This window comes from Mobula hypostoma, chromosome 7 (assembly GCF_963921235.1).
Source record: "Mobula hypostoma chromosome 7, sMobHyp1.1, whole genome shotgun sequence".
Classification (NCBI taxonomy): Eukaryota; Metazoa; Chordata; class Chondrichthyes; order Myliobatiformes; family Myliobatidae; genus Mobula; species Mobula hypostoma.
Window position 1 is genome coordinate 136,375,708 of NC_086103.1, and position 21,736 is coordinate 136,397,443.

Consider the following 21,736-nt stretch of genomic DNA (forward strand, 5'->3'; position numbering starts at 1 on the left):
TAGCAGGTGTCATGAAACACACATAAAAATTGCTGGTGAATGCAGCAGCCCAGGCAGCATCTATAGGAAGAGGTACAGTCGACGTTTCGGGCCTGACAAAGGGTCTCAGCCCAAAATGTCAACTGTACCTCTTCCTATAGATGCTGCCTGGCCTGCTGCGTTCACCAGCAATTTTTATGTGTGTTGCTTGAAATTCCAGCATCTGCAGATTTCCTCCTGTGAGCAGGTGTCATGAGCATGTAGCTTTACCAGGTTGGGACTACACCAGCCAGAATAATGCCAGTGACCTCTCAATATGGAATTCTGCACTCCAATGACAAGTGATCAACTTGCACTACAATTAGCTACCATTTCAGAAACTAATCAAGATTGCAGGTGCCTAAAAGGCAATGACATCCAGCTACTTTTTTTAGATGCTGGTCTTTCTCAACATGTATGTGCAAACTTAGAGTTGATTTCCCTATGTTAATTTTTAGCTATCATGTAAACTCTTGAATTAGCTAGGAAGCAACATAGATATTAAAATTGAGAATTTTAGTTTATTTTATAACAAAAAATAATCCTCTACAATTCCCTTTCTCAAGCAGTCTTTACATTCCATCAAAACAAGAGCACAAGATAATTCTAATCAATAACAATAATACATACAAAAATCAAAAGAAGCTATTTGAAATGCTCTATATAATAATTAAAAATAAGTTGTGTTAACATACAAGAATTGCACTTCAGGAAATTGTTTTTATTGCAAGAACAAAAACGGCATCCCAGGACCCTGCAGAATTGTTCTAAAGGCTCTCAGCCCTTGTGTAGGAACATTATAGTAGAGCATATTACTATACAACATAGAGGAAACTAAAAATTGTATATTCTTATGATGAAACAATTTTTTTCTTAGTAGATTACTTTTTATGGATGTTGATTATTTTGTAATATGTAATTTGATGGATGAGATAAAGAAATTAAGAAAGATGCTTTTGGATATGAATTCAAAATAATATTGCATTACTTTATAAAGTATAGAAAGCCTTATATATTCATGATCCTACTTTGGCAGCACTATAATAATGTGCAAGTGAACTGCTCAAGTAAACCTATTCCATTAATCAAATCATTTGTATATATGTATCATTCAAAATTCAACTCACCATACTTATTTGATTCTAAAGGATTATGGAAAAATGTCAGTAAAAATTCAGTATGTTTTATAATCTGTCATTTTGGAGTTATTAGAGAAAAAACTCTAACATTTTCAAACATGATAACCCACTAAAGACTTAAACTAAAATACATTACCCTTTTCATTTTTCCTTAATGTCGTCAGTAAGTAAATTGGTATTGACAAAGGCATATGACATTTGTTTATGCTCTTTGTTGTGCACTGTATCCATTAAAATGATGGAAGTAGTGATCAAACATTTAGAAATTGGCTGAAATAATTGTTCCTCTGGTCTGATAAAGATTTGAATTGAACAGATGTGAAGATGTGAAAAGCCTGGTACCACTGATAGATGTTCATATTGATTTGTGCATGTAATACTTGAAGATTTGGTGTAATTATAAATGCGATTAGAAAATACTAGTCCAATTATTTGTCTATTTAGGAACAAAACAAAATGATATCAATTTAAAATGCCATATCTCGAATATTATCTCATGCCAAATCTGAGTCTGTTTTATTGACATTAGATGACCTTACATTTTCCACCAAAGGATAGTTTTCATGTTTAAAACACATGGAGAATGAACCCAACGCAAGTTTTACATTGAGGTTTGATCACACCAAGAGACACTGTCAATCCTTTTACTTAATTTAAAAAAGAAGTTCTGTTCTCTAAAAGGGGAATTGTGGAGGTTGATTATCATCTGTTGTATCAGATAATATAACACAAACCCCAAAAAATAGAAATAAAGACAATTTCCTTGGCCAACAATATTTAAAAACTTACATTATACTTCAGCAGACTTACAATGGACTGGAAGAAAAAAGACCTTTAAATATCTTTTACATGTTCAGTGATTAAAAGCAGTTGAAAGAAATCCAAGCCATAATAAAACAAAGTGCCTGAGAACATTTTAACCTTAAATAATTTCACAAAAGCAGTTTCCAATAAGCAGTATAACATGTTATATGACTTAAACATTATTGCAATGTGAAACTTCCAAGGTGCTTTTGAAAATGGGAAAGCCATACCTGTGAATAAATTGTAACAAATGTAAAATACTGCAGAAGCTGGATATCTGAAATAAAACCAGAAAGTGCTAGGAATACTCGACAGATCAGTAAACTCTGTGGAATAAGAAACAGAACTAACAATCCGGCTGGATGTTATTTTATTATAAATCTTTTATGAAAGGCCATTGACTATAAACTCTGTTTCAATACTGTCAAAAATTATCTGACTTCCTGACTATTTCTAGCATTTTTTGACATTTAACAACTAATTTCTCCTCAAACACTGCCTTAAAATGAACAAAGTCTCAGATTTAAACCAAGTAAATGATTTAAATGATATTCCAAACATTAGGGAAAAAATCTGGATTGTCTTGCATTTAATCTGGATGCATTAATAAAACTCAGTCTCATAATGTACTGACTGCAAGAAGCAAGGCATTATTATGAAAGTTTTGCTGCCACAATGCTAGTTAAAGAATATATTCAAGCACTGCAATTATTACTTTCTGTAATCTTGGAAAATATTAACTCTGATGCCAGCAATCATCTATACACAAATGCAATCCTGTTAAGTATAAGGTCCTTGAAAGCTTCTCTCATTTTTTCTTTTATCGGGGTGGTCTGGAACTACAGTTGCAGACACATCGCTCATGATGATCCAACTGGATATCAACAAGGGCCATGTTCTTACTTCTGCTTCGCCTGCGTGTTTGACCAGGTTCGGGAATAAATCTCCACACCTAAGAAACAGAAACAAAAACATACCTTTAGCAAATAGGATGGTTTTGCTGCCTTGACATTCTTACACCAAAATCTGATCCTGTACTCATAAGGTAAATAAGTACAAATAATGTAAATACACAGAATATATAGCATTTAAATAGGGCACTCTGCCTAATCCTTAATACTGGTATTTGCTTAAGTGAAAAAATAATCAAACTTACACACCTTCTAATCTATCTCATCTTTCTACGCAATACACTTCCACAGAATCTATTCCCTTCCATGTCTGGGGAAAATGACACAAACCCAAAGGAATGAGTTAATTGCTATTAACACCAAGATTTCTACTAATTTTTTTTTGCCACGAAGTGATAATTTCGGTTATAGTTTGAGGAAAGTATGTGAACAGTCTAGTACAGATTCTAGAACTTCACTATTTATAGCCAACTACAATTATCCACCATTCTACATGATACCATTTAGTATATCCTGTTGTGTGATTATACAGTATTTTGATTTTTCTTATTATTAAGATAAAATTTGAAGTAACCTGTTTAGAAAAACCACAGAGAAAGGCAGCCACAAAATATTATTGGATCAAAGTAAATGTAATTGTAAAAAACATGAATAACAATGTGATTCACAGTCTGAAAAATACTTGAATCAGAACATGCAGTACTAAGAAATAGAGAGGTCATTTATCCAGCTGGGCAATTTGAATTATATCCAATATAGATAATAAACATGTTTACCAAACCTTATTTAAGTTTAAAGTGTAGTGATAACCTTGTAGACCACCCCTAAAGTGTTATTTCTTGAGCTTCTTTATGAGATATTGACAACTAGAGAAATTCAAATGGTGAACAGTGCATCAAACAAAATGGCTCACTATTGCATTAGGTATGTGAGGTAAATTTATACAAATGGACATGTAGCAAGTGAGGTTATATCTAGCTTATACATATCCAGTACTTCACATTAAGTGGGGTCAGGATATATTAGTAAATGGTAAGGCAGTAAGAAACAGAGAGATCGAAGGGTCCAAGTTCATAGTTCCCTGAACATGACACTACATGTTAGTAGGTATGTGAAGATGGCACATGGCATGCCTGTCTTCCTATGGTGGGGCAAAGAATATAAGATTTGGGACATTATATTGCAAATTTACAAAAACACTGGTAAGGCCACAGATGGAATACTGTGTGCATTTCTTGTTACCTCACTATTAAAGATATATGATTGTGCTGGAGAAAATGCGGAAAAAATCCACCAGGACACAAACACGAGGAAATTTGCAGATGCTGGAATTTCAAGCAACACACATCAAAGTTGCTGGTGAACGCAGCAGGCCAGGCAGCATCTCTAGGAAGAGGTACAGTCGATGTTTCGGGCCGAGACCCTTCAACAGGACTAACTGAAAGAGCTAGTAAGAGATTTGATTCAGTTAATCTCTTACTAGCTCTTCTTTCAGTTAGTCCTGACGAAGGGTCTCGGCCCGAAATGTTGACTGTACCTCTTCTTAGAGATGCTGCCTGGCCTGCTGCGTTCACCAAAATCCACCAGGATTTGCATTGATTGGGAGACTTTAGTGACGGGCAGACGTTGGATAGGCCAGGCTTTTTTTCCCTCCTGGAGTGAAGGAGGCCAAGGGATGTCTTGATGGAAATATATAAAGTTGTGAAAGATATCAATAGAGTAAATACCCATTTTTCCCATGAGGTATCAAAACAAGAGAGCATATGTTTAAGGTGAGACAAAGCAGTTTTCCAGGGATTCTAGAAGATGAGTTGATATTGAGTGCATTATCAGACAGGTAAAGAAATCAGATACAATAACAGTGTTTACGAGGCATTTGAGCAGAACTTAAAAAGGCAAAGCATAGAAAGCTACAGCTCTTATGTTACTGGGATTGGGTTAGTGTAGATGGGAATAAAGATCAGCACAGTGGGCCATAGGACCTGTTTCTGTGTGGTGCGACACTGTGACTCTGCTTCAGCTGTAGTCTGGTCAGAAACAAAATACATCTGTGCAGTTATGCTCCTGGTGTGGCCTCCAGTATATCAGTAAGACCTGATGTAGTTTGGGAGACCGCTTCACCGAGCATCTATGCCCTGTCTGCTAGAAAAAATGGGATCTCCCAGTGGCCACTCATTTTAGTTCCACTTCCCATTCTAATTCCAAAACCTCTATCCATGGCTTTCCCTATTGTTGTAATGAGGTCACACTTGATGAATAACACCTTACATTCTGTCTGGGTAACCTCCAACCTGATGGCATGGACATTGATTTCTCGAACTTCTGGTAATGCCCCCCCCCCCTTCATCATTCCCCATCCCCTTTTCCCTCTCTCACTTTATCTCCTTGTCTGCCCATCACCTCCCTCTGGTGCTCCTCCTCCCTTTTCTTTCTTCCATGGCCTTCTGTCCTCTTCTATCAGACACCCCTTCTCCAGCCCTGTATCTCATCTCACCAATCAACTTCCCAGCTCCTTACTTCATTCCTCCCCCTTCAGGTTTCACCTGTCACCTCGTGTTTCTCTCCCCCTCCCCCACCTTTTAAATTACTCCTCAGCTTTTTTCTTCAGTCCTGCCAAAGGGACTCGGCCCAAAAAGTCGACAGTTTACTCTTCTCCATAGATGCTGCCTGACCTGCTGAGTTCCTCCGGCATTTTGTGTGTGTTGCTTGGGTTTCCAGCATCTGCAGATTTTCTCTTGATTGTGACATTTATGCAGTGTGGGGAGAGCTACTGTATATCTTCAAGTGTCTTGCAAACATACTATATGCTTTTACATAAATGTTAATACCCATATTAATAAATCTACATTTGAAAGTATTGCTTCAGAATCAGAATCAGAATCAGGTTTATTATCACCGGCATGTGACATGAAATTTGTTAACTTAGCAGCAGCAATACATAATCTAGCAGAGAGAAAAAAAAATAATAATAATAATAAATAAACAAGTAAATCAATTACATATATTGAATAGATTTAAAAACAAACATGCAAAAACAGAAATACTGTCTATTAAAAAAATAGTGAGATAGTGTCCAAAGATTCAATATCCATTTAGGAATCGGATGGCAGAGGGGAAGAAGCTGTTCCTGAATTGCTGAGTGTGTGTCTTCAGGCTTCTGTACCTCCTACCTGATGGTAACAGTGAGAAAAGGGCATGCCCTGGGTGCTGGAAGTCCTTAATAATGGATGCTACCTTTCTGAGACACTGCTCCCTGAAGATGTCCTGGGTACTTTGTAGGCTAGTACCCAAGATGGAGCTGACTAGATTTACAATTTTCTGCAGCTTCTTTCGGTCCTGTGCAGTAGCCCTTCCATACCAGACAGTGATGCAGCCTGTCAGAATGCTCTCCATAGTGCAACTATAGAAGTTTTTGAGTGTATTTGTTGACATGCCAAATCTCTTCAAACTCCTAATGAAGTATAGCTGCTGACTTGCCTTCTTTATAACTACATCGATATGTTGGAACCAGGTTAGATCCTCAGAGATCTTGACACCCAGGAACTTGAAGCTGCTCACTCTTTCCACTTCTGATCCCTCTATGAGGATTGGTATGTGTTCCTTCGTCTTACCCTTCCTGAAGTCCACAATCAGCTCTTCCGTCTTACTGACGTTGAGTGCCAGGTTGTTGCTGTGGCACCACTCCACTAGTTGGCATATCTCACTCCTGTGTGCCCTCTCGTCACCACCTGAGATTCTACCAACAATGGTTGTATCATCAGCAAATTTATAGATAGTATTTGAGCTATGCCTAGCCACACAGTCATACGTATAAAGAGCATAGAGCAGTGGGCTAGGCACACACCCCTGAGGTGCGCTAGTGTTGATCACCAGCGAGGAGGAGATGTTATCACCAATCTGCACAGATTGTGATCTTCCGGTTAGGAAGTCAAGGATCCAATTGCAAAGGGAGGGACAGAGGCCCAGGCTTTGCAATTTCTCAATCAGGATTGTGGGAATGATGATGTTAAATGTTGAGCTACAGTGGATGAACAGCATCCTGACGTAGGCGTTTGTGTTGTCCAGGTGGTCTAAAGCCGTGTGGAGAGCCATTGAGATTATAACAAAAGGAAGCAGTTTTAATTGATAGTTTTTCCCTCATGCTCAACAATATGACATGGATGGAAAGAATTGTTGAATTCAGGTAAATTAAGCTGTGATATAGCACGTTACACTGGAGGAAATTTTCAAGTGAGCCATGCATCAAAAATAGCCATGCCTATATTTCTAATTTTGTTCATGTAACCTAACCCAGTAAACTGGTTATTCTAATGGGATGGTCAATATGGAACTGAGCTACCTTGCTGCCTGTGTTTTTCTAAACTTCAAGTATATGAACACATCAACACAATATAGACTGTGGAACTGCACACACTTCAATGGAGTTAAGAAAACAAGTTCTCACAGAATTATTGCTGTATTCATAACTTCACACTTTTTCTGGAGAATAGTGCGAAGGTGTAGAAGAATCAATTTGGAATATTAACAATTTGTCATTACAAACACTTCTCACAGTCAGTCAGAGAACTTTTTGCATTATTACAAATTTAAACTTTCAAATATACTTGCAAAAACACAGCTAATGTAATTGGTAGAAATTGTTTTTCTCCTGGATAAAGCTTGCAAGCTTTCCAACATCTAACGCTGAATAGAATGACGTCAACAGAAAAATTATCAGCATTATCCATTAAAACCACATGTAATGGCAGAACTTTAAATCTATTTCAGCTTCCCAGCATTTAGCAAAACTGTCAGAAAGTAGGTACAGATGCATTTCTATGAAGAATCAAGGCAGGATTATGTGTTTCAGGGGGGAAGAATGTATTTTGTTACCATGACTGACTCGTTAAAGCAGAACTTTGCCAGTTATGACACACAATGATTCTGAGAGGTGAGGTTTCCTATGCCTAGTTCTGCTCCTATGTCTTATGGTCTAAATATTAAATTAAATAAAATCAATTACCATCCCTATTCCATACCCCCTTGCATTTCTAAGTTATTCAGCACAGAGATATGAATGCACATATAAGATTAGCAAGAACAATCTCTTCATCTCAGTTTTGTAGTAAATTGTTAGGAATTGGATTGCACCTAGAGAGAGTTAAATAGTGTGGTCACCTTGCAGGCTTGACATGGTATTTGGTTGTGATGGCTCTGTAAATGTCAATGGACATTTTGAATGCACAGTGCTGCCTTTCTTTTTTGATAAAGGGATTTTGATGATTAGTGACTAAATATAGGACACCACTCATCAACTCATTCACTAATTGAGCCTGGGCTCAGCTTTAAAGGTCATTCTCTACAAAGTCGGAGACTTCTGCAAATGTTTTTTTTTGCGGTTGGAATTGATTGGCAGCAAAGGAGGCAGTGCATGTGAGGGACCAAGCTCCAGTTTTACAAACATCAACCTACAACCTTGTAGATGAAGCTGAGAATAGGAGCTGAGTCATCTGAGTCTGGAGATATCCTGAGAGAGGCATGAAGAGGAGTAGAAATAGCTTCCAAGAGTAATATGCCAAGTCACTAGGAAAAGACTGGGATAAGCTTCAACAACCTCCTGAGATTTGTATTGTTTATTGCTCTGCATTGGCCTCAGATAGTCTTGACCAGTTAACGGTGACAGATTTCTTTCCCTGAAAGTAACTGAGCTTTAATGACAATTTAATAGTTCTTCAAGTTCATCAAAATGAAGTTTAGTTTTCTTCCCCAACCCCCGCACCCCCCCCCCCACCAAATTCCAAATTGTCACATTGAATGTAAGTTCCACACCTGCCATGGTAGAATTTGAATGCAGGTTTCGGGATGCTATAACAGCATAAATTGCAATTGCAATTGCATAAGACGTTATACAAGACATTGGTGAGGCCTAACTTGGAGTGGTGTGTGCAGTTCTGGTAGCCTAATGACAGGAAAGATGGCAATAAGATTGGAAGAGTAGAGAGACTTGAGCACCTGAATTACAGGGAATGGTTAAACAGCTCAGGACTTCATTCTCTGGAATACAGGAGTCTGAGGGGAAATTTGATAGAGATACACAAAATTACAAGGGCTATGGATAGAGTAAATGCAAATCAGACTTTTTCCATTGTGATTGAGTGAAACTAAAACTAGAGGTCATAGATAAGGGTGAAAGGTGAAATATTTAAGGGGAACATGAGGGGGATCTTCTGCACTCAGAGGACGGTGAGAATGCAGAACGAGCTGCTATTGGAAGTTTGGATAAGTACTTAGATAGGAGGGATATGGATGCTATGGTGATGGGATGAGGCAGAATAATAGTTTGGCATGGACTACATGGGCTGAAGGAGCTGATTCTATGCTCTAGAGCTCTATGACTATGATTCTACAACTGCATAAATGCACAGCCGCAGTGTTATGTGTCCAATGATCTTTTAACCAGTTTCTGCTGCCAACACTCTGAATGAGTCAAACACTGACAACATTTTCACCACTCCCACTACATCCTAGTTACCAAACTTCTGAAATATGTCCTAGTTACCAAACTTCTGAAATATGTGACCAGAAATTATGTATCCAATTTTGCATAATAATTATATTTTTGCTTTTTATGTATTTAGCTGAAGGAAAAGGTCCCTGATATCCTATGTTCAGGCAAATAGACTATCATGCAAAAAATAAAATACAGGGCATTACCAAAATAGTTTTATCTTAGAAACTGTACTTTACCAATTTACTTGGACTTACTTTCCATCTGGCATAGTTTGCATTTTGTTGTTTGATTGTTTGTGGTTTTTGTATTGCTATATTTATGCTCTATTCTTGGTTGGTAGGGCTGTAACCAAACCCAATATTTCTCGGGATCAACAAAGTATATCTATCTATCTATCTAAATACAACTTCTTTGGGGCTAAACTTACAAAGGCATTGTAGCCACTGTTCATAAAGCAGTAACTTTAGAAGAAAGTTACGCATTCTAAACACTTGCATTATACATGACCATAAGACGTAGGAGCAGAATTAGGTCATCTGACCCATTGACCTGCACTGCCATTCCATCGTGGCTGATTTATTATCGTTCTAAAACCTAATCTCCTGCCTCCCCCGTAACCTTTTATTCCCTGACTAACCAGGAACCTATCAACCTCTTCTTTAAATATACTCAATGACTTGGTATCTACAGCTTTCCGTGGCAATGAATTCCACAGATTCATCAGCCTCTGGCTAAAGAAATTACTCCTCATCTCTGTTCTAATTGGTTGTCTGTCTATTCTGATGCTGTACCCTCCTATCCTAGACTCTCCCACTATAGGAAACATCCTCTCCATATTCACTCTATCTAGGTGCTTCAATATATTATAAGTTTCGATGAGATTCCACCTCATTCTTCCAAACTCCAGCAAGCACAGGCCCAGACCCATCAAATGCTCCTCCATATATAAACTTCCATTCCCAGAATTATTCTCATGAACCTCCTCTGAACCCTCTCCAATGACAACACAACTTTCTTAGATAAGGGGCCCAAAACTGCTCACAATACTCCAAGTGCTATCTGACTAATGTCTTATAAAACCTCAACATCATATCCTTGCTCTCATATCCTGGTCCTCTTGAAATGAAGGGAAACATTGCAATTGCCTTCCTTAATACTGATTCAAACTGCAAATTAACCTTTAGGAAATCCTACACAAGGACTTTGCACCTCTTGGTTTTTGAATTTTCTCCCAGTTTAGAAAATATTTTTCAGCTTTATCTCTTCTACCAAAATGCATGACCATACATTTCCCTACACTGTATTCCATCTGCCACTTCTTTGCCCATCCCCATAATCTGTCTAAGTCCTTTTACAGACTCCTTGCTTCTTCAACATTACCTGCCCCTCCACCTATATTCGTATCATCCGCAAACTTGGCCACAAAGCCATCAATACCGTCATCCAAATCATTGACATGTAAGTGATTCCAACAATAACCCCTGCAGAACACCACTAGTCACCGGCAGCTAACCAGAAAAAGCCCCCTTCATTCCCACTCTTTGCCCCCTGCCAGTTAGCCAATCTTCTATCCATGCTAGCATCTTTCCTGTAATACCATGGGCTGTTATCTTGTTAAGCAGCATCATGTGTGGCACCTTGTCAAAGGCCAGAAAGTCCAAGTAAGCAATATCCACTGACTCTCCTTTGTCTATCTCGCCTGTTATTTCCTCAAATAATTCCGATAGATTTGTCAGGCAAAATTTCCTCTTAGGGAAACCACGCTCATTTTGGCTTATCCGGACCTGCCTCTCGGTTTTTTTGCACTACCTTCCTTTCCCTTTTCTATTTTCTATTTATGATTTATAATTTAAATTTTTAATATTTACTATCGATTTGTATTCCAGGGAGCATGAAGAGCAGAATCAAATATCGCTGTGATGATTGTACGCTCTAGTATCAACTGTTTGGTGACAATAAAGTATAAAGTATAAAGTATTTTATCACGTGTGTCCAAGTACCTGAAAACCTCATCCATAATAATAGATTCCATCATCTTCCAACCACTGAAATCAGACTAACCGTCCTATAATTTCCTTTCTTCTGCCTCCCTCCATTCTTAAGTGGAAAAGTCTGCTTGCATTTACCCTATCTATACCTCTTATAATTTTGTATACCTCTATCAGATATCCTCTCTATTTTCTATGTTCCAAGGAATAGTCCTAACCTATTCAAGCATTCCATATAAATCAGGTTCTCAGACCCAGCAACATTCTTGTAAATTTTCTCTCTACTCTTTAAACATTATTTACGTCTTTCCTGTAGGTAGATGACCAAAACTGCACACAATACTCCAAATTAAGCCTCACAAACATCTTATACAATTTAGTTATAACATCCCATCTCCTGTACTCAATACTTTTGATTTACGAAGGCCAATGTGCCAAAAGCTTTCTTTATAACCCTATCAGCATGGGACACCACCTTCAATGAATTATGCAACTGTATTCTCAGATCCCTTTGTTCAACCACACTCCTCAATGCCCTACATTTCACTATTTTAGGCCTACCTTGGTTGGTCTTCCTCAAGTGCAACACTTTGTACTTGTCTTCATTAAATTCCATCTACCATTTTTTTCAGCTGATTCAGATCCAGCTGCAAGCCACCATAGTTTTCCTCATTGTCCACTACACCCCCAGTCTTGGTGTCATCCGCAAATTTGCTGATCGAGTTAACGGCATTATCACCCAGATTGTTGATATAGATGACAAACAACAGTGGGCCCAGCACCGATCCCCGTGGCACTGCACTAGTCACAGGCCTTCAGTCGGAGAAGATCATACCTTCCCCAGAAGAGATCCCAATGATCCAGAAATCTGGAAACCTGCCCAGTTCCTCAGCCACTCAGTCATCTGTACTGTCATCCTATTCTGCCCTGACTAGCACATGATACTGGGAATAATCCAGAGAATACTACCTTGGAGGTCTTGCTGATAAGCCTCTTCTCTATCTCCCAGTACTCCCTGCATAGGACCACTTCCCCCTTTCGGCCAGATCCTCTCTCATGTCTCTCTAATTCCCTTTACTGCACTGTAATACTGATATATCTGATTTCAGCTTCTTCCTCTCAAACTGCAGAGTGAATTCTATCATATTGTGATCACTTCTCCCAACAGTTTCCTTACCTTAAGCTCCCTAATCAAATCTAGTTCATTACATAATTTACTTATTATGGAGGCTGAAGAAATTTGGCATGTCCTGTTGATCCTCACCAATTTTTACAGATGTATCATTGAAAGCCTCCTGGTATGTCCAAAGCTACAAGAAATTGCAGAGAGTCTTGGCCAGAGCTCAGAACATCATGAAAAACAACCTTCCCTCCAGGGACTACACTTACTGCTTCCTCAGAAAATCAGCCAACACAGTCAAAGAAATTCTACGCCCACTTTGGACATTCTACCTTTTCTCCTCTCCCACTGGGCAGATTATGCAAACGCCTGAAAGCATGTACCACTAGGTTCAAGGACAGCTTTTATCCAACTGTTAAGCAGAACTCTTGTACTGTTGTACAACTAGTAAATAGATCTCTAGTACAATAAGGTGGGTTCTTGACCTCACAATCTACCCTGTCATGTCCTTGCAGTCTATTGTTTTCCTGCACTGCACTTTCTCTGTAACACTTCATTCTGTTACTTCTTTTCCCTTGCTTCACAGTGTTCGGCATGGATTTGATGAATGCCGGTAAGCATATCAGCAAGGAGTTCAGTTGGCAACGTTAGCTCGACGATGCAGCTATATAAAACGAATGCTAAATACTTGAGGGCATTGTTGTTAAATGAGATAGTCTCTTTCAAATGTTTCATGATTCTCTAATGGAAAGTGCAGTTGGATAAAGTTTGCTTCTAAGCATATTTTTAATAAGTACAAGCTGAACGATTCAAGGCATCAAATATTTCTATTGCTGAAATGCTCATTAAACTAAAGTTATAGTCAATAATGTTTTAGGGAACCTAATGTCACTGAAAGGATGAAAACTTCCAGTATCCCAACCTGCATACTGTGAATGATTTTGGTAATCAGTATAATGTTCAGAAGTGTTAATACTTCAGTCTTGATCCTAAAATTGACCAATTCAAAAATTGTCTTCCTTTTCTTTCACACAGCAAAGAATCCTTACTAACAGTGTGATTGGCGTAATTCAACTACTTAATCTTTGATTACCCGAGCTTCTGCAATAACTGAAACATTACTCATGGTTACTTTTATTGGAAAGGCTTAAGTAAGTTGGGATCTGTGAGCTGCTTGTGAAAAATATCTTAGAGCCTTTCTATTTACTCAGAACATGGCAATTTCCAAACTGAGTATCAGAAATATCAAAAAGAGCTTTCAACCAAGTCCTTTCTAACTTCATGATGTAAAAAAACACTTTCAGCTTAATAGCACAAAAAGGGCTTTGAGTGATCAAGACTACAGCTGAAGCAACTGCATAACTGCTCCCTGTCTATATATAAAACTAATTTACCCTGTTTGAGCTGTTTCACAGTTCAGTATAATTGGCCTCAGCAGTAATCTTATATTCTCAGATGTAAAATGTCAGAATTTAAAAGATGTGATTGGACTTCTGCATGAAGTTAAACTCAAAAGACAAGCAGTTTCTAATTTTAATTTTCCCTTTTACATCGCATATTAGTTCATGAATATAAATCAGCTTTAGAAGCTTGATATAATCCTGATGTGATTAAATCAGTGACAATTTATGTCCAATACTTGAAGGTTCTGGATTATTTTTCAAGGATTAAGTCTATAAATATGATGGTAAGATTTGTCACAGCTAGAGAAGTGCCCCAAGGTTTGGAGACATGCTAGTTAAATTGTAGGATTTACACCCATGGACTGAACTAATGATCTGGAACAAAATTTCTCAGTCTCACTTTGGCAGCAGAGGAATTTGAAATGTGTCAATCAAATTAATATAGAATTAAATAATATATTTTATGCATCAACAACAGTAACCACAAAAGCTCTGGAATGTCATAGAAACTATCCAGTTCACTGTTCTTCAGGATAAGAAATCTGCATTTTTTTTTCTGCCTGTTTAATATGTAAGTCCAGACCCACATTACGAACTAAGAAAATGTTATTTTGGAATGGTCCAACATGTCACTTAGTTCAGCAACAAATAGGATTAAGCACAGGGATGAAAGAATTTAAGATGCACATGGCTGCATTGCCGAGCTAACTTTGCCAACTGAACCCCTTGCTGATATGCTTACCGGCATTCGTCAAATCTGAATGGGGTAATAAATATCTGCCTTGCTTGTGGCACCCGTGTATCATAAATTAATTTTATAAAAGCTATTTTAGAGCTAAAATGACCCTGCCAATGCTTGAATCTAGCAGGCATACTCACACAGTGTCTCAATAATTTTTAATTTCTGTCTACAAGGTAAGTGGTGAAAGAACACAGACATCCCTTCGTAAATGTCTATATCAAAGTTCCTCTCCTATCAATTGAAGCGATCAAAATCATGGCCTGAGTACCTCAGTTCATACATTCCTTCTTATGAATTTTTGGGATGTCAGTAGCAGGAAGTTACCAAAAGATATTATAAGATGACAATACTGCAATGAACAGTGGTTCTGCAGTCAGACACATTATGCACTCTAGTATACGCTGCTATCTGCATACTCTTAGTGTTGCCATGCATCTGAAAAAAAAATAATGCAATGGCTTTCTGGAACAATTAGATTTATGTCATTGTGTTGGTTAATATAACTTAGTTATAGATACCTCATGATATCTTTTAACAGTTTTGGCTTGCATGCAGTTGCAGAATCCCCAGTGTTCGGTACCACAGCCACAGTTCCCACCACAACGTTGAACAAGAAGGCAACGAGGGAAGAACACGGCATTTGTTTGCTTCAGCTCTTCTCGAAGGTTAACCGAGTAGTTTCGAGGGGTGCAGCTGTAGCGTTTTACATCATTATTCATTCTGTTCAAGTCAGCTACAAAAAGAGATTTAATGAAAATAAGTTAGACTTTGGTCTTAAAAATATAAATATTTCTTGTAACTGGGTTCAGAAAATATTCATCTTTTAACATTTTCAGTATTTCTACATTTGGAAAACAAGACCTTTGAGAAATTTGTCACAATAGTTCCATTAGCTACAACCATTAAACTATGCACCATGATAGCACAATTCTGCTATTTTCTTTTAAATGAACATGTTTAATAATTATTTGAATATACTGGGTCATAACATGGAAACTTTATTCAAAAATATTTCTCATAAATGAATAATCAGGCAATTTCACTCTTCTCTTCAAAGTTCAACCACTAACATTTTGCTTTGCAAGTAATAATGCCCTGCTTCCAATTGAGAGCAATGTTAATAAAGTAGGTACCTCAGGCATGAGGCAGGTGTAATAGATGAAAAAGACGGAATGGACTTCTTACAAAAATTGCAGTGCAAAAATGTGTAGCCATCTTAGCAACAGAGTGTGACACCTTATTGGATTGTAGTGGATACGGACTGGGAGCCTAACCATGGACGTTAGGTTGGGTGGAATGGAGCAAGAGAAGGGAAGTGACAGAAGAGAATCAGCATTTGTAGACTATAAGACAAAGGAGCAGAAGTCGGCCATTCAGCCATCGAGTCTGCTCCACCATTTTATCATGAGCTGATCCATTTTCCCATTTAGTCCCACTCCCCCGCCTTCTCACCATAACCTTTGATGCCCTGGCTCCTCAGATACCTATCAATCTCTGCCTTAAATACACCCAATGACTTGACCTCCACTGCCGCCCGTGGCAAATTCCACAGATTCGCCGCCCTCTGGCTAAAAAAATTTCTTCGCATCTCCATTCTGAATGGGCGCCCTCTCGTACTAGACTCCCCCACCATGGGAAACAACTTTGCCACATCCACTCTGTCCATGCCTTTCAACATTCGAAATGTTTCTATGAGGTCCCCCCTCATTCTTCTAAACCCCAAGGATTACAGTTCAAGAGTTGTCAAACATTCCTCATATGTTAACCTTCTCATTCCCAGAATCATTCTAGTGAATCTTCTCTGAACCCTCTCCAACGTCAGCACATCCTTTCTTAAATAAGGAGCCCAAAACTGCCCACAGTACTCCAAGTGAGCTCTTACCAGTGCCTTATAGAGCCTCAACATCACATCCCTGCTTCTATTCCTCTAAAAATGAATGCCAACATTGCATTCGCCTTCTTCATCACCGACTCAGCCTGGAGGTTAACCTTAAGGTCTGCAGTCCCCAACCACCGGGACGCAAAGCATGTGCTACTGGGCCGTGAGGAAACGATATGAGTCAGCTGCTCCTTTCCTCATTCCCTGTCACGCACTGTTGAACTTGAAGATAGGGTTGCCAACTGTCCTGTATTTGCCGGGACATCCCGTATATTGGGCTAAATTGGTTTGTCCCATACGGGACCGCCTTTGTCCCATATTTCCCCTGCTAAGGTAGAGCGTTCCTATGAAACCTTTCGTGCTGAAATTTCATGAAGCGAAGAAGCAATTACCATTAATTTATATGGGAAAAATTTTTGAGCATTTCCAGACCTAAAAAATAACCTACCAAATCATACCAAATAACACATAAAACCGAAAATAAATAACACTAACATATAGTAAAAGCAGGAATGATATGATAAATACACAGCCTATATGAAGTAGAAATAATGTATGTACAGTATAGTCGGGAAGATGAAGGCAAAACCGATTTGTGGGGAAAAAAATCGGCACGTACGTGCATGCGCACACAGGCGCCCGCGCAAGGCTTCATAGTCATGGTAGTCTTTCCTGGGGTAAAGTGTCCTGCGATTTGACTGCTACTTTTGTCCCTTATTTGGCAGTGGGAAAGTTGGCAACCCTAACTGTAAAAGCCATGTTGAGGTGAGTTTAATCCTACATGAACACCCCCCACCCCCCACCGGTTGGCCGGTCGGCAAGAAAATTGTCAATATTAAATCGGTCCGCGGTGCAAAAAAGGTTGGGGACCCCTGTGGAACACCACTGGTAACCGGCAGACAACCAGAATGAGATCCCTTTATTCCCACTCTCTGTTTCCTGCCAATCAGCCAACGCTCTATCCATGTACGTAACTTTTCCATAATTCCATGGGCTCTTATCTTGTTTGGCAGCCTCATGTGTGGCACCTCGTCAAAGGCCTTCTGAAAATCCAAATATACACCACCCACTGCATCTCCCTTGTCTAGCCTACTTGTAATTTCCTCAAAAATTTGTACCTAGTTATATTTCAGAGTTAGGCAACATTCTTTTACATAATTTCAGGTAATCAATGTACATCTATACCTCATCCAAATAATTATTGTTCCCTTAATTATTCAATTACAGTAGTACCATATTTCATCTTACACAATTACCCCTTTTATTGTTTAATTTCTCCCTTTTGTTCCCATTTTCTCTACTTTTTTATATATTCATTCAGGGATTGTGGGCAGGCATTTCATTGTTCCTCTCCAGCAGCCCTTGAGAAGGTGGTGGTGAGGTCCCTTCTTGAACTATGGCAGTCCATGTATACCCACAATGCCATTCAGCACAGAGTTCCAGGATTTTCACTGTGACAAACCGCGCTATATTTCCAAGATTGGATGATGTGTGGCTTGGAGGGCAACTGCCAGTTGGTGGTGCTCCCGTGCCTCTGCTGTCCTTTGGTAGAAGTTGTGGGTTTGGAAGGTGTTGTCAAAGGAGTCTTGATGAGTTTCTGCCATGCATCCTGTAGATGGTTACAATACTACAAAACACTACCACTGTGCATTTGTGGTGGAGTGAGCGACTGGTTACGGAGAGGGCGCCTATCAAGCAGGCTGCTATGTCCTGCTGGGTGTTGAGCTACCTGGCTATCCACCTTTTCAGTTCTGAGGATGGGTCAGTCATCTGAAATGTTAACTCTGCTGCTTTTCCCACAGATACTGCCTGACAAGCACCATCTTCTATGAGTAAACTATTTTTCAGGCCTCTTTAACAATTGCATTAATTTGTATGGATCCATTTTGTTTAAGATTTACATACTCAGGATTAATTTATGTTACTTTTTGTGCAAAAAAATTGTGCCACATCAAAAGCAGCTTAAGAAAGTTAGGCAAAAATCACACATTTCATTATCACTGTATTATAGAACAAGAAGGTGCCAAACACACTGAGCTGTTATTTTTATGACTTTGTACTTGTGAAAACACACACACACATTACTACTATGAATAGTCCTGAGGTATAAACCTTTTGCGAAATCCATTGCTCCTGTATTCTAGTTTCACAAAATTAATGGATGCGCATCTTAATCAGCTAATGCCCTCAGGCCAAAATGTTTTAAATTGCTTAAGTGTTTTTAGCTTTAGCCTGTTCTTCAAAAATGAAGAATATTTGTTATAAGCAACTGCAAGTACCAAAAAAGTTTTTTTAGTTAGTTCTATACTAGCTTAACCTACACACTAAGAGATACAGTATTTATGCCCCATGATTAAAGGAGTGACATAATCTGTTTTTTTTTGGATCAATACTACTCAGCAGGAATTTCTGCAATCTGAAAGTGAAATTTCTTCTATTAAGATTCAGTAGAAAGGTTGTTGTCTCTATTGCTAACAATAATTTATTGAAATCGGAGGAACAGACAATGTTAAAATGTTTGTTATAAAATGCAGAAGTGCTGGAAACAATTATTTTCAGGAAAAAATAGATAATTCTCACAAAAAATTAGATTTTACCCCCTAATTATACCTAATTTGTAGTGAACTGGTAAATTTAAAAGTTATCATTAATGCAAATAACAATAAAGAAAATTGAAAAAAGTTTTATTTTCAAATAAGTATTAAAAATACGAACACACAAAATGCTGGAAGAACTCAGCAGGTCAGGCAGCATTTATGGAAAGGAATAAACAGTCAGTATTTCATCGAGACTGGAATGGAAGGGAGAAGAAGCCAGAATTTTTCCATTTATCACCTTCCGGCTTCTTACTTCATTCTCCCCTCCCTCAGCCACCTGGCTTCACCTCTCACCTTTCTAGCTTGTATGCTTTCCCCTCCCCTCTTCATATTCTGTTTCTCTTCCCCCTTTCCTGATGAAGTGGCTTGGCCCGCAATGTTGACTGTTTACTCCTTTCCATAGATGCTGCCTGATCTGCTGAGTTCCTCCAGCATTGTGGGTGTGTTACTCTGGATTTCCAGCATCTGCAGAATCTCTTGTTTTACAGATGCCAATAGATTTATTCCTGATTCTATCATTGATATTTTATTTTGTCTTCGCAAATAGATTTCACTTTGTAAAGTAAGAAACTGCAGTTTTAAATTTGTTCATATGGGTGTTCTGGCCACTCTCATCCTGAATGAGTTAGTAAGTGAATTCATTCCAATTGTAGTCCTTCAAGATGAACACAAAGGCCTCACAAAGGAATCAGCAGGATCAAAATTGGAAGTTTTGTGGAGTTATTGTGGAGACAAGAAGCGTATTTGGGAGAATACAGTAATTTTTTAAGAGCTTGACAGCTTTGGTGCAGAATGACCACTTGCTAAATGTTTTGAAGAGAAGCTGCCATTACTGATGTATGACTGTTCTGTTTTTCTGAATATTGAGGTTTTGGGCAATCCGATGTTTTCCATTTTGTGCTATTTAGTGCCAAGTTTTGGTGACAACTAGAAATAGATAAATGCTGCACAAATCTAATTCACTCCAGGCACTCAGGGGGTTTAGGTGACTTTTGTCATAAAGGATGAACTAGTTTGATGTCTAGATTTTGGAATCATTCTAATCATTGCCTCGTATGTTATCCTAAAGAAAACTCTCACTTTAGAAACAGATTTTCTTTGAAGTGCTTATTACAATCAAAGCAAAGCAGCTACCTATCCTGACCCCCAGTTTTGAATCAAAATCAAAGCATAAAAGAATTCAGAATAAACGATCATTCAATGACACAAAATGTTAATTCTCAAATAACTAAACAGTGTTGCAACTTTCTCAGATTGTCAGTAAAATATCCGATAATTGAGAACCATGAAATCCATAAAGCTAGCTCATCATTTTTTGTTAATTTAAAACATAATATATTTCTTCGAACAGAAGTATTGACTTATGCCGACACATGATACCATTTGTATTGGCTATCTTCTGGCAAGCACTATTATTCTCACTACAAGCTTCAACGGCCAAGTAGAAAGGATCCACTGAAGTGAAAATGAGTTTGTTTTTTGCCTCCCTGTAATGACAATCACAACTGACAACACAGACATTGGCAAATTTTATTGATGGCTCTCCACTTGGGGTTTATCCAGACATTCTGCTGCTGTGCAGATGATGTTCTTGTCAAAGTTTGGAATGACTTTCATCAATATTATAAATGTGGGTCTTAATGTGTTCAGTTGATGGCATTTTAATGGTGGACTGGTTAGATGTGGAAATCAAAGGAATATCTGCCATATCATGGAGGCGTAAATGTGCAGCGCAGTGAGGAAAATGTTATCATTCATAACCCAGTCAAGCTATGCTTTTGTTTTCTTTCCTCAGGCAAGTGGAGCTAACAGCTCCTGCAGGAATTCTCTGATGCTGGGTTCTCTGTTCATGATGTCATTCATTTCCATTCAAGAAAATATGGTCAAGTATTCCATTAGATTAGTCAGGGCTAAAGTTATGGAGAGAAGGCATGAGAATAGGGTTGAGAGGGACAGTCAGTCAACCATGATTGGAATGACGGCACAGGCTCGATGAGCTGAATAGCCTAATTCTGCTCCTATGTCTGACAGTCTTATGGGCTTGTTCTTCCGTCCCCTCTTCTTCCACAAAGTAAAGGCAGAAGATTATTTCTAATAGAAAACCCATTTATGCTCTATCTAAAAAATACATAACAGATTAATGGATTTGTATTTAAATTCATTCCTCACTTATATGATGAAAAAAACTACTTTTTGATGAAAACATTTTTATGTTAAAATAAACATTCTTTCTCTAAACTCTTAACTGTACTGTTGTTCACAAGTGTCATTAATATTTCCTTTTCCTCCATATCATCAATCATCTTCCTCAAAGGAAACAAACAGAACATCAACCATACCCTCTACTGCTAAGGTATTTCCTCAGAGATTTTTATCTTAATTTTTGTAAATTAGACATTTCCTCTTTTCAACCCTCATTTACTATTTGTCTTCCTCAGTGCACAGATACTCCCCCTGTACTGATATGATATGTTGTATTTATTGTAGGTAAAACTATCAGAATTCATCCTGATGTTAAAAAGATAAATCACTGTGGAATTAATGCTTTGTACTTATATATTCTTTTCTACAATTAAGTATAAATTACAGCCTATAAAGTATATATGAACACACATATATACACATACTTGTTGTAATTTATAGTT

The 21,736-nt window shown here is 38.2% G+C and overlaps 1 protein-coding gene across 3 annotated transcripts in view; it reads right to left on the bottom strand.

The window, feature by feature from the left end:
• Positions 1 to 541: 541 nt before the first annotated feature.
• Positions 542 to 21,736, bottom strand: part of pdgfd (platelet derived growth factor d) — a 144,403-nt gene continuing 123,208 nt past the window's right edge. For all 3 annotated transcript variants that reach the window (XM_063054094.1, XM_063054095.1, XM_063054093.1), the window contains 2 exons: positions 15,134 to 15,348; positions 542 to 2,913 (listed from right to left, as the gene is read on the bottom strand). In XM_063054094.1, coding sequence (XP_062910164.1) covers positions 2,782 to 2,913; positions 15,134 to 15,348 — 347 coding nt within the window. In that variant the 3' untranslated portion in view covers positions 542 to 2,781. The remainder of the gene's footprint in view (positions 2,914 to 15,133; positions 15,349 to 21,736) is intronic.